Source organism: Cygnus olor, chromosome 8 (assembly GCF_009769625.2).
Source record: "Cygnus olor isolate bCygOlo1 chromosome 8, bCygOlo1.pri.v2, whole genome shotgun sequence".
Classification (NCBI taxonomy): Eukaryota; Metazoa; Chordata; class Aves; order Anseriformes; family Anatidae; genus Cygnus; species Cygnus olor.
The window spans coordinates 1,180,810-1,199,081 of record NC_049176.1 but is presented as its reverse complement, the minus strand read 5'-3'; the positions used below and the strand labels follow the sequence as shown (position 1 = coordinate 1,199,081).

The 18,272-nt window shown below is 39.9% G+C and overlaps 1 protein-coding gene across 5 annotated transcripts in view; it reads right to left on the bottom strand.

Moving 5' to 3' along the window:
- Positions 1-9,104, bottom strand: part of FNBP1L (formin binding protein 1 like) — a 53,382-nt gene extending 44,278 nt beyond the window's left edge. For all 5 annotated transcript variants that reach the window (XM_040565622.1, XM_040565624.1, XM_040565625.1 and 2 more), the window contains exon 1: positions 8,893-9,104. In XM_040565622.1, the coding sequence (XP_040421556.1) occupies positions 8,893-8,916 (24 nt within the window). In that variant the 5' untranslated portion in view covers positions 8,917-9,104. The remainder of the gene's footprint in view (positions 1-8,892) is intronic.
- Between the last annotated feature and the right edge of the window lie 9,168 nt (positions 9,105-18,272).

The window sequence follows — 18,272 nt, the reverse complement described above, 5'->3', positions numbered from 1 at the left end:
TCATAAATTTGAATTCATTTTCAGGGAAAAACTACAATAAAAAGTGTTTCATTAAAATCCAGATAATGCATATAATCTCTTAACTTTAACAATGCTTTTCATTGCTTTTTATCTTTTATAAACTGTGGACTTAACCTTTAACTCTTCTTTCACTTGAGCATCTGATTTCTTTCCAGAATCTCAAATCCATGTTCTATGTTAATAACATTTTCTATGTTGTTTTTGGAAAATTACGCTCTTTCAAGCCATTCCAACAGCTGCAATCTTTATCCATTCTTTATGCATCTCATTTTTAAATTATTGCAACATCCTTTCCTCTGGTATTGAGATATCATTTCACCTGCATATGTTTCTTGAGTATTCTCACCCCGTTTCTTTGCATCCTTCTCTATTGCATCAAACATTGGCTTCTTGACCTCACTTTCCAGGGCACTGCTGTCTGATTCCAACTCTATTACCTCATCGTACCAAAGGACTGACACTTGCTTTCCAAGAGACTCCAACACTCCTTCGTACATTTCAACAACTATTTCCTGCTTCGTAGGTTGCTTATGATCTAATCCCTGCAAACATTGCAAATTCTCCCTGCCCTCCTCCTTTGTGTTCCAAGACAAACAGTTAAGATGCTGCAGCTGAGATCAGTGCCCATCATGCTACATGAGATTTGGGTCTGCACAACTCTGTCATTTGGCACAGCCAGTAACTGACCTACCTCCTGCTGGCACTGAACTGGGAATAGTCCTTTTACTCTGTGCACAGCATAACAAGCACAGCACAATTCAAACCCACTATGTGACTAATGGCTCTAGGCATCAAATAAATACAAACAACATAAAACACACTCCAAGTATTGATTACGGATGTCAAATACACTGAGAATATTCCTCTAACTGTGCATAACTTCACATAAACAGCAAAAAGAAAAATCAAGACAACTAGATGTCACAGAAGACTGCTAGAACAGGAACAATTTATCCATTATAAAAATAAAAAATAAATTGGGCATTAGGTACGTTAAAATTTCCTCTACCTGAACATTCCTCTACTGCAGAAAAAGCCAACTGTAGCACAGCACAGACAATGTCTTTGGTTCACATGTATCAATTATGTTCCTACTCAAAGCTGAAAAAAAAACAAAAACTATGCTGCCTACAGCAAATACTTATTTGAAAATATTATTAGAAAAGTGACACTTTTTTTTTTTTTTTATCTTCTTGGAAAGAAATCAAGCTCCTGGGGAAAAGAAGCAAATGAGTGTACCCCACATTCAAACTCCCTCAATTACTCTGCTAACCAGCGTTTACAGAGAGGAAGGTTTTCATATCCACCTGAATTGGACACCCAGCATGAAAGAAACGAGAAATCAAATGCTGCCTTTCAAAGGATTTACCAAACAGACAAAGATGCAAAAGGCAGATGCCCTTTTTCATCACCTTCACACACATTTGGTTCCCCTAAATATGCCAAAAATCTAGACTGCCTTTTGACTCTCCAGTGCAATTGCTGTCATATTTCAGATGCTCTTCAGTACTTAACTAACACTCTAAACTCAAATCAAGTGGATGTAATTTCATTGCGCAATGCTGCAAAAACATTGTTTGCTTAATAAAGAACTATAAAGCAGCATGTGGCACTACGACTTGCGTACCATCCAGTGACAGGGTAACTACACAGCATTTGCCTCCTGAACAAATACTTAGTAAGGATAAGCATTACATGAAGAAATAATTATAAAATGATGAGCTTTGTTAGTGTACAGCAGACTTCACCCATTCAAGTGGCATTCGATCAAGTATTGTGAACAGATTTCTTTCCAAACATACATTTTTTTTTGTACAAAATCTAACTAGGTAGTTAAAATGGAGTTACGCTTTACAGAGAAGAGTTTTAAATGGTTACTTCATGTAGACTGATGAAAGAGAATGAGGAGGAAGTTATCAGGAGTTTGCGGCTTTTTGGGTTTGCATATAACATTAAAAAACACGGTATTACTTTGAACTTACAATTAAATAACCTTGAAGTATTCTGCAAATGCAGATACTGTTACAATATTAATTTGATGCAAACAAACTTTATTCCAATTTTACAACCTGAGACAGAAAATAAGTTTACCTGCCCAAGATGATACAACAGGTCCACAGTAAAGCCCAAGAAAAATTGAGATCTCACAGCATTTTCAAACCTATGAGACTACATTTCTCCTCTATAAGATGTAACAAAGCGATGTATAAATGTACAAACCACAATGCCAGCAAGCAGTTTTACCAGCCTAATGCCCTTTTTATTTTAAGTGACAAAGCAGAAGACGAATTTTGAACAAAGTTTGTTGACTAACAACAAACAAACAAAGTCAGTGTAAAGGGTCAGAATTTTAATGAAAACCAGAAGGTTTTCATTATTATAATACATTTTTTTTCCTTCTCTTCCCATCCAGCTGAAACACTGACATGCTTCCGAGGACGAACCTATAAAGCTTGCTGCCAAGAGAGCACTGGGACTGGGGTACGTAAACTCACTAGGGACAAAATGAAACAAGCTGATTGGAATTGCAGCTTTCACTGAACAATTTGTTCACCAACACAAGGAAAAAGCTGAACACATCTGGACTTTGGGGATTCTTTTTCTACCAAAAGAATTCAAGTTGCTGGAAAAGTGTGCACGTGTGCTACGAACAATGAAAATTTAATCTGAAATGTGCTGAAGAACTTCCCGTCCATAAAAAAATTACTGCATTACTCAACTACTGGCTTCACCAAGCATGCTAAAAAACTGCACAGCAAGTTTAAGGGCTGAAGTATTTAACTACTTTTCTGCCAATATAGTGTCTCACCTAGATCAGTCCAGTGTAAGAATTTAAATACACAAATGAACTTTTAGACGTTTTCCCAGGGTATTACAACTTATTTCAGTATGTCTATAGCACAAATGACAACTCTACTCATGCACTGATACAAACTTTCTGGTTTTGACTATTTATTTGCAAACTGTTGAAAGCCCAAATCATACCTACTTGGTCACTCCTCACCAAGAACAAACCTGAACACATTGATAACAAGACTTTTCTCTATTCCTGCTTTTTTCCATCCCAGGTCCTGATGGATTTTGCCATTCCAAAGGACCTTGTTGCAGGCATTACTTTGATAGGTACGGTCTTTAAAGAAATCCTCCGCTTGGCTGAGTTAAATAAATAAATAAATAAATAAATCTTACAATCTCAAAAAATCTCTTCCCATTCTCACTCAGGAAATCAAACTGCGAGCATTCAGATTCTTGACGCAGCCAACCCTCAGAATTTGTACTATCAATACGGATAGCATGTACATTTCAGAAAAAAATAAGTCCCATGTATGCTTGTAAAAACTTCCTTGAAGAGCATTTATATTTCTCAGTACATACAGAAATCAGGCCATAAATAAAAGTAAGATGCCATTTTAATAGATATCAGGTGATAAATGGTTTTCAAAACTGAAAAAAATACTCTCTAAACAGATACTCAAGGACGCAAGCACGTATGCTTCCTTAAATTAAAGTATGTTCAACATCAAAACCAAACTGATAAAGTCTCAAGACAGTGACTCACCCCTTCCTGGAAAAATCAGTAAAAAGGTCAGATGTTTATGAAACAGACAATTGCTGGAAAAATAAAGACAAATATTATTTCTAACTACAGCTCAGTACAATTGTTTTCATTCCTAAGCCTGAGGTAACTACACGTTCACTAATCAAGTAATCAAGTACTCGATCCTTACATAATTTTCCATTTGGAAATCAAAGAAGTCTTGACAAGAATGAGATAAGCCGCACAATATTCCTTGTGAAACAGACTGTAACCTCACAAAGGTTACATGTTTTGTCCAGTACCTTACCCATGACAGAGGAAACGTATGGCCATCTCACACATCTAGAAAACCGTGTAATTTCATACGTTAGCCACAAGACACATTCCTTGCGCACATTTGCAGACCACAACAGCAAGAACACTGAATTAAAAGAGAACTACTTGCACTCTTTGGATTCAGTTGAAGGAGAAATCTGGGGAAAAAAAAAATCCAAGCTTCATCTCACAAACATCTACATATAAAATAGAATATTGACTTAACACAGTACACGTTACCATTCTGGAAAACCAGTTTATGAAACATTAAGATTCAAAACCACAGAAGAATTTCCGCATAGAATATGGCTTAATATGTAGAATTATTTTCAATTTTTTCTGTTTAAAAGAAATTACTACCATTAACAATGCAGTGACTATATAATCTCACTCTTGTATTAACTGTACACAAAGGTTTCTCAGTATCAAACTGTTTTGAAAAAAAATTATTTAGATTGAAAACCTGTTTTTCTGATCTATGAATAAAAATATGACAAACTATTAGGAAAGAAACATGTAACGAAATAGTTATTATTTGTTAAAGTCAACTTTTTCATATTTACTTTTTGTTGATGTTTTACCATCAACAATTAAACGTGGCGACTTTTAAAATCAGACAACATCACCACACAACTTACCCTCTTCTACACAAAAAGAATAGATTATTTTAAAATAAGAGGCAAACAATGACTGAAACAGGCATCAGAAGCACAAGAAAAATTACAAAAAAAATTGAAAAATTATTGGTGCAACTGAAAATTATTTAACATTTTCATAAATAAAACTTGGTTTTAGGCACTGAATTAATTCTGTTTAAGTAAAGATTAAAAGAGCACATTACCAAACATGCTTTGATCTTTGGTCAGATGTAACTCATTTCTAAAACAGCGTTCTACAGTGCCAGTGGTTTTTTAATTATAAAAGATGGGGTGCTTCTGGCCCCAAGGAGCTCACAACAATAGTATCATTAAATCTTCCATAGCCATTTTCCTAAATCACAATATCTTAGCACAAAAGCCCTCAGCAAAACTTCTGCTTTAAATATTTATCAAGAGGTGAGAAACAGATGGCTAGACTGGTTTTACAGACTGAAAATGTTCTGACATGGTATTCGACCTCTTTTGCTGCCAACTACTATTAAGAGATTCAGAGATTCAGAAACACAGAAGATACACTAAAAGTTAAAAAAAAAATCAAAAAGGATGTTTTTCAAAGAGGCAGCCTTAACCTCTCTAATTAATTTCCAAGGAAGCTACTTTAATAACAAAACTGCCAATCACACACTAAGCTTCACTTGCTTCCATTAAGCGAAGGACTTCATCACTAACCATCCTCCAGTCTCCAAAGCTCAGCAAGCCTTTAGTGTCAAAACACTATATATTCAACTTAACTGAACAAAAACCCAAGATGACAATAACCAGGTACGGTTTGTCAAATCTTCTATGTTAATATTATTTGTACAGTTGATGCCCATCACAGAAAGAACTCCAGATGTACAAACATATACACTGAACAGAGGTTCATGCCAAATAGACTCGAACAAATCAGAATCCATCATTTTTATTTCCAAATACTTCACTTGCTAAATTAAGGCCCACAGCCTTAGTTCTATTCTATCTTGCCTTGGATATTGCAATACAATTTGACAGAAGTCAGACCGGGGCATCTTATTAAGCAAGTGTGCAAGTCCACCCAGGACTTGAACGTGTATGCCCTCAGAGTGGCTCATGAGGAGAACAAAAATATAATACCAAAACAAACAAACAAACCTTACTGAAGTCAAAACCCTGAAAAGTGTATCTAAGTGAACAGCAACAAGCAACAATTTCTCATTACCAACAAAACAATGATACTTTGTTATTATATACACCCTTTCATCAGATGATCATTGCTTTACAATTCCTATCTATAATAAAAAAAAAAACAAACACCTAAGTATTACAGATAGGAGAATTTAGAGCACAGCAGTCCGAGTCTCAGAAAATACAATTCTACCTGGATGACAGACAACTAGAACCCAGATGTCCCACTTCCCACTACTTTCTCATAACCATGAGGAGAAGACTATCATGCAAACTAGTTCACTGAAGTATCCTGGTTTTAATGAGCACATATCATGACGTATATGCTGCAGTCACTACAAAAACAAATGCACTAATAATTATCTGTGGAACAACACTCAAAATTCATCACAAAAATTTTGTTGTGGAAAAAAAAGAAACATTTCACATAGTGTGGAAAAAAAGGTAAAACAAAAGTTCTAATGACAGAATGGCTTGAACAAATCAACATTTATTTCACTATTATTAGTTTGTATTATTTTATAGTGTTATCAAAGATCATTACTGAAAGCAGTTACACACCAGGGAATATGCTGTTTGGCCAAGACACACTAAAAACACGAAGCACCTCTACTTCAGCCTCCCCAAGATATATGTGCATTGGCCACCGTATACCTAATTCTGAGTGGTGTACTTATAAAAATGGTTGACTGAAAGGCAAAAACACCCAATAATCCACAAATAGAAATAGCAGCTGAAGAATTTAAGAATTAGGAAATACTGGCCCATCAAATATATCAAATATTTCCCTTTTTTCATGATATAACCATTGAAGATACTTTAAACATGAACAACATATGCAGCACTTTAATACCAGAAGAGCCATATTAAACAGGTACCACATAAATATTGGACATGAGTTGTTTTTTCTAATCCCCTATATTTTCTTCTGGATCCTTATTTCCCTCTAAATGTACCTTTGCACACTTTTTACTTTATCAGAAGTACGTACAGATTCCAGGAAAATAAATAAACAAATACATCAGAACTGCAAATCAGTGTCAAATACCAATGATCAGCATGAAGAGATACTAAGGAGCTTGACACAAAATCACCAGTGTACGAGGAGAGCCTACACACGTATTTGCTTACAAACACATTGTGAACATTTGCTCAACATCCAGAAAAAACGTCCTCCAGATGCGAGCCTTGATCCCACCAACCTGCCCTTCGGAACCCCAGGCACCAGCACTACCAAGGGCAAGGCCTCTCCCCGCTGTGCCCGCGCCGAGCACAGCACGCCGTGCCGCTGGACGCCCCGCACCAAGCCGCAGGCACCCCGCTGCCATTAGCGAGTCCAGCCTGGCTCTGCTGCTTCGAGGCTGCGCTGAGGGTAGCAGCAGGGGAAGACGAAGGGAAAGCCTCACGACGAAAACACAGCTAATACTTTAACCGCCCATTCTTCGCAGCCCTGTCTCCAAAGCTCCCAAAGCACTGTTTTTCATTGTGTTTTTGGTCTAGAGGGAAGCTAATATATTTATAAACAAAATTTTACACCAGAACTAAAAGATAAATGTTTCTCTGCCCATTTAAAGATGTCAAAGCAAACGTTTGATATTCTTTTCAATTGGTATGAGAAGCACTGAACTTTTTTTTGTGTAAGAAAATACTTGGCTTTATAGTCCTAAGATACAATTTTTCAAAAAGCATGACATAATTCAACAAAAGTAACCCATTTAGAAGGTACATTTTAATATAAAAACTTAAATTATCAGAGAAGCTAGCTATATACCTACAAACAGACCATTATATATATATCTGCATCTGTACCTTAAGGAAATAGCTATCTCCTAATAGTATGAAAAAGCGTATTAAATTTTGCTGAAATAAAAGCAGTAGCATAGAACTTTTAGTTTAAATATCTGGCATTATTTCTTTAAACCAGCACAATGGAATTAGTGACTTAGGGCAAAAATGTAGTAGGTCTAGATACAATTCAGGCAGTTTTATGACACTGTAAATAAAATTGCCTTTTATTGAAATGAAGTCTGAAGTTGAAATCCATCTTTTTGTACGTATTTCTGAAGCGTTTTCTCGCAACACTGAATACCAGTCAGAACACAAAACCTTAGCTATCATTCGCAAGCCGAACAAAGAAAACAAAATTAAGAGGCTGCCAAAAGGAACAGAGATGAGTAAGCTGAAAGTCTGGTTTCTGAAACGATACGTATTTAAGTACACACAAAAAAATTCAGCGTTCTCCTCCAGCGCACCCCCCCGACTCTCCCCAACACCAACCTATAACCTCTCCCGGGTAGGGGCGGGTGCACCAGACGACCACTGAGATCTTTTCCATCCTTAACGATTCCACGGCCGTAGTACACACAGGCACGCACTACAAAGGCGCACTCGCGCTGCCACTAACCCCGTCTCTTCTCGGTGCCGCTGGCCGCACCGGTGTCCATTTGGTCTCCTCACAGCCGAGCCGCGCGCCCCTATCGTGCTGCTTCCCCCTGCACGCGCCGGCCGCGCAGGGGCACGGCCCAAGCCACAGCCGCAGCCCCTCGGCAGCTCCGACGCCGCTTCCCCACACGGCACGGGGGAGACAGCGCTGCTGCAGCCCCCCCCAACCCCGATCCACCCGAAATCCCCCCCCGGCCCGGGCAGCGCCGCTCCCGGCGCCCAGCGCGCCCTGCAGCCGTGCGGGACAAAGGGGCTGCCGGAGCCGCGATGGGCGTCATGGCCGAGCCGCGGGCTGCTGCACCCGGGTTTTCGGGAATATTTTCCTCAGGGCGTGTGTGCGCTTCGCGCCCCGGTCCGCAGGGGGCCCGCCGAGCCCCCTCAGCGCTCTCTGCCCCTTTCCCCCCACCGGCTCGTGGTGGTGGCCGCCCCCGCTCTGGAAGTTTCCCTCCGGAGAAGACCCCCGGGGCGCGGCGCCGCAGACAAAGCCGGGCCCGCTACTCCCCCGGGCCGTTACCGTGACCCCCCCCCCCCGCACCCCGCCACGGCCGCCCCCAAGCCCCGGGTACGGCGCTGCCCGCCGAGCGCCCGCCTCTCAGCCCCGCCTCGGCGCCCCCCTTCCCCGCCGCCCTCGGCAGCGCCTCTCCCCCCTCACACCGCCCCGACCCCCCCCTTCCCTTCGCCGGTGCCGCCGCCCTTCCCCAGTGCCGAACAAAGCGGCCGGGCCGGGGGGGAGGCGGCGGGTGCCGACACAATGAGCGGCCGGCCGGCACTCACCCACAGCTCCGTGCCCCAGCTCATGGCGGCTCCGCGGGCAGCGCCGGCTGCGGCTGAGGCGGCGGCGGGGACAGGGGACGGCCGGAGAGGGTCCCGCCGGTGCCCTCGGTCAGCGGGGAGAGGCGACAGGCGGCACCACGGACGGCGGCGCTGCGAGCTGCGGCCCCGCCTGGCTCGGGGAGGGGGAGCCGCGGAGGAGACTGGGAGAGGGGCGGGCTCGGCGGTGGAGGCCGAGGCTGGGCAGGGCTGAGGCGCCGCTCCCGGGGGAGGCCCGGCGCCCAGCCTCCCTCCCGCGGCGCCGGGCGGCCCGCCCCCGGCCTGAGGCGGCGCCCGGTACCGGGCAGAGGGAGGCAGCGGCAATGCTCCTTAACGATACAGGAGGGGTGTGAGCGGCCGCGCCCCCCTCGGCTCTGAGGCGACGCCCGGGGCCAGAGCTCGCGCAGCGAGACCCCGGCCCTCGCCGCTGCGCCTCACGGCCGGCCGGGCACGCGCTGAGTCACGGCGGGAGCGGCCCCGGGCACACCTGAGGCGGTGTGGGGCCCGGCCCCGCCGGGCGGGTAGTGGTCCTCGGCGGGAAGAGGAAGCTTCCTCAGCGACTGGAAAGGAAATGGTGTTAAATCCTCGCAGTTTTTCCACCAAAACGTCCGTTTTGAAACCTCATAGAAGGCAGAGGCTTGGAGAGCCATCAAAATTCCCTCCAAAGCATCAATTTTTGGTTTTCCTCCCATTTTTACTCAAAAATTGCAGCAAGGACTCAGTGAAAAGACTGCTGTTCTGCTCAGTCTCCATCACGAAAAAAAAAGTGACTTAAATCCAATCATTTTTTTCGTTTCCAAAGTCACCTTCCAGGTATTGCTCGTTCACACCACACATAATTGACATTTAATCTTACCTTCTTCCTTATGAAAGCAAAATACAAATTCTTTTAGATCTATATGAAACCATTACAGTAAGATGATGTGAATTATCAAAATAAGCAGATGAGATCACAGGTCAACGATGTCATTTCTGGAGTTAAGTGTTGGAGCCAGTCACGTTACACTAGAAATGTATTTGGTCTGGGGGAAGCCACAAGCTGAACGATTCTGCCACGTGCTGTGGTGGCCAACGTAGAGGATGTTTTAGCAAGCCAGCAGTCACAAAACCCCAGATTTGTGCTCAAATTCCACACTTGGGCTCACTTCAATTGAACAGATGTTAATTCAAACACTTCGTACATTGCATGTTACTGAAAACATTCACCAGGCTGGAAGCATTTTGAGGATTCTGATAATGAAGCACTGATGAATAAAAAAGTAATCAAATACATATTTGAACTCATTTAATTCACATGCTTTTAAGGATTAGGAAGAAAAAGTTAGATCAACTCTTTGCTTAGCTACTTGTTCAATAAAGTTTGATTTTTAGTTTGCTTCTAACCCAAACTTCTTCCTAAAAGAGCAATCATATATGTATCTCAGGTGTGTTTCCACACAGGTGCATTTCACCTTTACTTCAACTAGGAGCCACCTGTTCATCCATAGTGAAAAGATCATAGCTCATTTCAACAAACTACAAATTTAACTTCAAATCAGGTAAAAGACAAAAGAGCAGTCATTTAAGTTCCCAAAGAACCTGGAATTCCTAAGCAATATATAAAGACCTTAGGATCAAACCTAATTTTAGCTCACTGAAGATAAAATAGAAGTCTTAGCAGCATAACACTTAGTATCTCAGTTTAGAGAGAAGTTTGACATCAGCCACCATCAGGCCCTTTCCTGTTCAAGTACAGTCTTGCTTTAGGAGATTCCCATCCACACAGTGAGCTATGCTCTTCTCCAGTTTAGCAGTTCAGGATGTGAAGTGACCTAGCTGTAAGATGAGGGAAAAAGCCTACTGCATCTCTGCGGGACACTGCTGGAAGCATTATAATTAATCATTTAGAATTTTGATGTTGTTTCCTTATCAGGAACTGCAATTGGCCCTACTCCTAGACATAATTAAACAAATATTACCCCACAGATTTTTATTCTCTTAGTCACACCTCTGAAAACATTTATCTTCAGAAAAAGTGCAGATGATTAAAGAAGTCTCACCCAAGGGACTCAAGAAGAGAAATACACTGAAGACATATTTAAGTAATTTTTACACACAAAAGCGCCATGATAAATTGCATTGTCCTAGTATCCTTATAACCCGTTATCATCTTCTAGATGATGATTACAGCTTATATTTAGCTTAGAAAAATTTACTACTGTACTTAGCTGTTTTTTCCCATCATTGATGGATTAACAAGGGCTTTAAAAGAAAACTGCCTGATTTTATTTTTAGGCCAAATCTACATCACTCTAGTTATTACAATTGTTACATGTTCTGTTAATTCTGTTCACTTCTCAACAGAATCTACTCAGATTTACAAGTGTACCTAAGGATATTATCTTGGCAGAACAACAATTTGTGTGATTAATTTGGAGTGGCAGAGAAGTCTGTCTGGCACTCCCTGCAGGCATGCTTCCTAAAGAAGGAAGCAGCTTAGCTTTCCATTGCCACAAAAATCCGCAGGACCAAACAAACCATTTCCAAGTATCTCTTTCTCAGTGTGAAATGCCATTAATCCTTTTCTCTGCTAGCCAGCAGTCTTTGTTATATTAAAATTGGATTTTTACTCCACGAAGAAATGTTGCAAAAGCATATTCTCTTTTCACTTTGAAAACAAAAGAATTTAGCTTTTCCCTTTATTTATGCATGTATTTCCTCCATTGCCAGCATTCTAAGTGCTCTAATTTCTAAAAATATCCCATGTTCTTAACACCTGTGTGGTGAGCAGATGATCATTATTTTACAGCTAGGAAAATATCTAGAGACAAAAGGAGTCTTGACAATTCTACTTGCTTTGCTATCTGCACAGAATTCCTCTGTCTCCCAGAGGCTGGTTATTCAACAATAACCAGCAGCTTCCAAAGTGTCTGCAGTTATGCATCTGGCTACAGGCTTACTTCCATTAGGTTCCTATTTCTACTATTAGGGAAAATATTTAAACTCACTTTTAAATATTTTTTTTAAATATTTTTTACATGCGAGCATTTTTGACTACTTTTTTTTTTTAAAAAAAAGCAGAAAACTAACTGTATTAGACTGCACTACCTCTGCTTCAAGGCAAAAGTAAAACAGTACTTACTAGGGCAGCTTCAGCCACTGGTTAGGTCATCTAAGTTTTTCCCCTACCTCTGAATTTTTGTGGGAAGAACTGTACACCCTCCCCCATCTTTTCTGGTTTGTGCTGTGAAATGCATGTTCTATAGCAGAGAAGCGTATTTCTTCTCCCCACCCCCCAGCAAGCAAAACAAAGGTATCACCTGTGATCAGATAACAGAACTAAAAGGACAACTTACACAGCTGTACACAGGGCAAAAATGAGAACTTTCATCTGCTTTTATGAAATACCCCATGTTCACTCCTTTTGCCCACACTACAGCCAAGAGCACATCTTCTCATGCTATACGTAGCAGAGGGAACGTGGCATCAATCAGCATCAACTAGCAATACTTGAACTACAAACAGCTTCTTATTTCACAGGAATTTGCTTTTTTCCAGTGAAGTGAGACTCAATTTAGCATTTCATCTGACAACGTACAAGTGTATCCCAAGCTGAAGGCTGGCCAATTATTGCAGAAATATCAGGGAATACCCTTAAGTCATGATCTTAAAACACTACTTTGGACTCTAACGCTTGAGTATTACAAAGCAATTTGCTTTCATTGCATGTAGTTTCAGAATTTTATCGAAACAACCACTAACACCATGGCTTTGCTACCTTAATTTCTGAAATCTCCACCTAACTCCTATCTTCTCCATTCTCCCACCCACTCCATGCATATTTCCTTACATTAAAAGAACATTGAGCTGTAACAAATGTGTGGAATTAGGTTAATAACAATGGTGAATTTTGATAGACAAAAATTTTCATTACTGTATTATCTACACACATAAAGATCATTACTGTCAAGATAAAAAGCAAAGACTTGAACAGTAACTACCATCTGCATTGATTAGCTAGCAGCTTTCAAGCAGAGCATAGATTAACATGCTGTATCAATATCGAACCATGAAGTCTGTCACGGTACTAATTCAAGCTGCAGAAAAATGAGTGGAGGAACATCCAGCTACAGATCAGCACCACCCATTTTCAGAGTTGTTAAAATATTTTACTATCATCTGACTGAATTATGATCAGAAATATACATTAAATCGTGTGCAACCTTTTGTAACATTTGAACTTAATCAGTATGCTGGGTCACTGGTTAATCTCTTTAAAAGGAATTTAAATTTAAAACTATATTACCCCAGACTGTGACAGTAACAGGTAACAAAGTTTGCAGTAATTTCCAGACACCGAGCTGAAATCATTTACTGAACTTGACAGCCACCTGCTGGCAATCACTGGAACAAACAGAATAACAACTCATTTCTGCTGTAGCTAATCAGATCCTATTTCATGGAGCCAGTGTAAATTACATTAATCTGAAACTCAGAGGGCAAATGAGCCCTGGATTGCCCTACCTTCCACACACACCACTGCAGGTCTTGACTTCTCTCCTTTAAGGGAACTCTTGTCAGTGGTTTACTTTCAAGTATCCTTCCTTCATTATTGTAAGTCTGTGGTGGTAGGTACCTCCTTTTCTCATGAGAAAGTTGATATCCATGTTGCATAATACCACGTTTACATTGGTGCATGAAAGAACTGGCAAAGGATCACAATACAGAAGGAAACTCAGCAACTCAAGAACATTCCCAAGAACATTCTCTCCTTCCCATCATTAATCACTTGTAAGAACAGGAGCCTGTACATAAACCAGCAATGCCGATGAGGACACTACTGTTCATAGAATAGACAACCCATCAAGCAAAAAGATGTAGTTACCTTCCTACACCTTTCTCTCATATTAACAAAGATCACTACAATTCTGTTCATCATCTTATTTCTCCCCAGGTGATACCCTATCAGGGACTGTTTGCTATTTTTACGTAATTTCAAAGAAACAAAACAAACAAATCACTTGTCAGAAAAATAATCCTTCCTAAACATCGCATTTCTGGTGCTCTATTTAACTAAATTCAAAGACCAGCATCTGTTTTTAGGACTTAATATGCAGATCAGGTCTAAAAGGTAGCAAACAAACCTAGTAAGAGACTTTTTTCCTCTTTGTCTTAAGCATATTTTTCCCTTAGAGATAGTGGAAGATGCAGAGGGAAGAACACACAGAATTTCTTAATAAATTTTTTTTTCCTCCCCAATACACTTATCTTCTAGTAGCCAAGGTTTTCCCCCTGGATTTCCTGCTACCTTGAGTACTCTCCTTACATCCAGATTCTCTTCAGCTGATGAGGTTTTGAGAAGAAGGTAAGGACTAAGTTCTGTTGCTGCCCTCGTCCCCCCCATACACACTGTACAGTACCGTTGATTTTCTGCCATAGTAATAGTGGGAAAGTGAAAGTAATGACAGAATCAGTCAAAAATCAAATATTAAGTTCAGCGAAGTAGCAGCAATAGAACTTAATTACAGGTTCTCCCTGGCTTCACCAGATTATCCACACAAATTTGGCTTTATGGTCTGCTAATTAGATCATACACATGGCCCTGCAACCAAAACACCTCAGCCTCTAGAGCAGAGCCCGAGGCCAGCACAGCCCATGCCAATTAGCCCAGCATATGAGTTGCCTGTTGAAGAGGCTCACAAGTGAGCTTCTCACCTGGGAAGCAGGCAAGAAAGAGGCCACACAGGATTCTCCCAGTCACACCACTGCAACTTGTAAGCCGCATTCCTGAGAAACCCAAATGATCCTGTAGTTTTCCTTTTAACTTCAAAACTAACCAATTTGCAAGAGGACTCATGTCTTCTACTTTATCCACTGATTTATAATACAATTACTGTATGATCAGCTTTGAAAACTCAAGGTACTGGAAATTATTGGGAAGTTCATTTCTAGTAATAAAGGTTTTTGTTTGTGACCAAAATGTAGCCAAATTTGAGGACTAACCTGCCCCTCCCCTCTAGGCTGAAATTTGTACACCTTTCGGGCAGGTTACAAAAATATCCAGGCACAGATACATATGAAAATCTATTTCAGCATTCAGAAGCTTTATTCTGAGCTCATAAAGGAAAAGGTTTTTAAACATGCTGTCATAAACTCAGTCAATACTGGAAATTTCATTTTAGGGCAAGGTCCAGTTCTCAATCCCTTTCCCTTTCTCACATGATTAAAGAAAAAACACTTAGAGCAATCAATGAAATGTCTTCTTTCTCCAAAGAGAACAATAGAGAATTTCTACCATAGTTCTTCCCTCAAGACTGTGTGATTGATTCATGCCTTAGACCCTTTTCATCTATAAAGAGAAGCCAATTTAGAGTAAAGATTTCTACCTACATAGGTTCTTGAAATTTTCTGTTACACGCCTATGTGGGCCACTTCTATTTGTGCCTATTCTGTTCTGCACCCATTTGGGTACAGAAGTTCATCATCACTAAAATTCATTTAATTAATGTTCATAATTTTCCTGAAAGAAAAGTTCAATAAGTGATTTTCATCTCCTAACATCATCTAATGCTTAAAACGCATAACAGAGCATTTTTCAACATTTTGAAGATTAACTCACCAATGGCAGTGACAATTTTGCTGTTTTCACATCCTGCAGACAAAATACTTGCACATTTAGTCCAGAATTGCTCCTTTAAAGCATTTTAATGTTACAATATATTAAATTTTTATAAAGCTTTAGTTTTGTTTAAACTAACTTCATTGAGAACTAAATGCTTTTAAAACCTTAGAAAGCCCTTCAAAAACTGTCAAAAATGTAAAAATGAAAAAAATTTCAAGCTTCGTGACATTTCAACATATCAAAAGCAAGAAAATACTAAGTTATTCATAATTTAAGAGTAATAAATTTAGCTGCATACAACTTACCCGGCAATCCCGGTTAAATTACCATAGGTAGAAAACATATAACAGCATCTGAGAATATGGAAGATGGGTTACCAGCCTGAAAAATAATCACTCACGCATGAGAACTTGCACCAGTTAGCTGTTTACATCACAGTAGAAAAAAACACTTTTTTTTTGCTCACATTCCTTCCTCATCATACAGATTTGTCACAATTCTGGAAGTTAAGCCTTTACTGCAGAATGATTTGGTAAAGACAGTCAGACTTCTTGTGTTACCAACACTGTCACCGTCCTGATAAATCTATTTCTCTTCCATGGATTACACTGTTTCTGACCCAAGAAAACAAATTTGTACACAAATCAAAACAATGCTGAATTTAATTTCTAATGCAGCAGTGGGTTCTCATTCTGGAGGTGACAAAACCATACATAAACACAACATTAATCAAACCGAGTCCTGGCCCATAATCAACAGTCTCAAGCACTGGGCTATTACAAATAAATGCTTTCATCTCTGACAATGACTTTTAGAACAAGCCTGTTTGTTTTTCCTATTACTTACTCTCTCTAAATGAGTCACCCTTCCATGAAGTCTGATGTGACGATAACATCTTGTTTCTCTACATAGTGCAGCACCTTTTAGTTCTATAGCATGTGAAAGCATTAACTACAAAGCACAGCACAGACTGTTCAAATACTCACTTTATTTCACTGGGCAGTGTAACATTGCCTAAGCCTAATTAATGCTTGTATAATGCTTTGAAGATTTACAAAAGTTCACAGTAACTGACTAGTAACAGTATTGAACTAATACCAAAACTGCATAGTGAAATAATTCCTACTGAAGCGGGTGTGGAAAACATTCTAAGTTACACCAAGCATTACTACAGCTCCAAAAAACATTAATTACCTTAGGTGGGGGCTAAGGAAGGGGAAAAGGGTAATTTAAGTCCGAATCTTGCTACAGTAAGACTCTTCTGCCTCTGAACCAAATGAAAATAGAGTTCAGTGTCCCTAGCTTAAGGCTTTGTTTCAAAGAAACACAAAAAATCTATTACTAATATTAACCACATAGACAGCCTTAAAATTAAATGTAATCTTAACCCAATTTAATATACCTATTTTAAATCTTAACCCCATATATGTAAAGCATAGTAGGTCTTCACATTTATAACTCAGGAAAATTTGTACAAGTATTATCAATCCTTACTTGAAGGTTTGGTTCAAGCTGTGGGATAGACGTCTTTATGGTGTATTCTGTAGCTGACATTACAATGAATTACTTCCATGAGTTAAAAATCAAATGTCCCATTCTCCAACATACAAAGAAGCATCACCTACCTGCTGCACGTATCTACTCTTGACTATTCAAGTTTATACCAGGCTTATCTATACATTAAAACCCATGCTTATTGGATACATGAATGATTAAAGTATAGGACCAGACTAATGTAGCAGAATCCTCACTCTCTTGGGTTCACAAATTATTCATGTATGGGAGCTGCCATATCCAGCTGGATTCACTGTCTAATCGTTTTGCTATGAAACAACTCTCCAAGTATTGGCTCAGTTGCATTACAGGACAGGACCACTGAACAGAATCGCCTTCAATTAAAGCATTCCATGAATCTTTTCCTCTCCAGAAGTATACCACCCTAGGAACTTGTTACCCAGGAACTGGGATAATTACTTCCTATGCCATTATTAAATTTTCAAGATTTCCAACCTCATCTCTGTAGGTACGTTTGAGTGTTTTTTTCTTTTTGGTTCCAAGTATTTTAATCAGTGAGAATATAATTTTAAAAAAATATCAAACTAAGCGCAAGCCTCTTTTGAAAAGGAACATGATTGCCTGCAAACCTTAAGCAGCCTACACTAAGCCTCATTGATGATCCTTTTCATTAAGTTATACCCTACATACTCAGGTGTTACTCTAGTCACAGCTGGTACATTCACCAAGTATACCTTTAGCAAGTCCAAGGAACCAAAGAACCAGATTGCCCAATTTATCTGGGAGAAAAATCCATCTTAACACTTGAAAGCATCCCACTGATGCGCACCCACTACATCAGCTGCAAAGTAAAACGTTACCATCTTAGATTAGTAGTGTAACACTGAAAGTAAATTTAGCCACAGCATTCTTTAGTACTGTTACGTAATATTACGCTCCTCTCATACTGTTTTGTGTGTAGTTTACACAAAATTGCAACCCAATATTGGGAGACTAAAATTAGGTGTACGTCTCTGAGTAAGGGTTTTAGTGTTCCACAATAATCATTAAGTCACTTTAATGCCCTTGATTTGGCACTATGTTTCAAAAGTACGAAAAGATTAACACAGGCATTATTACACAATGTCCTCCTTAATGGAAGTACTTTTACAAAATCCAAAGAGCAACATTTATAATTGTGGCTTTCAAAGACATTTTCCATTCTTGCAGAAATTCCTTTCCAGCGTTT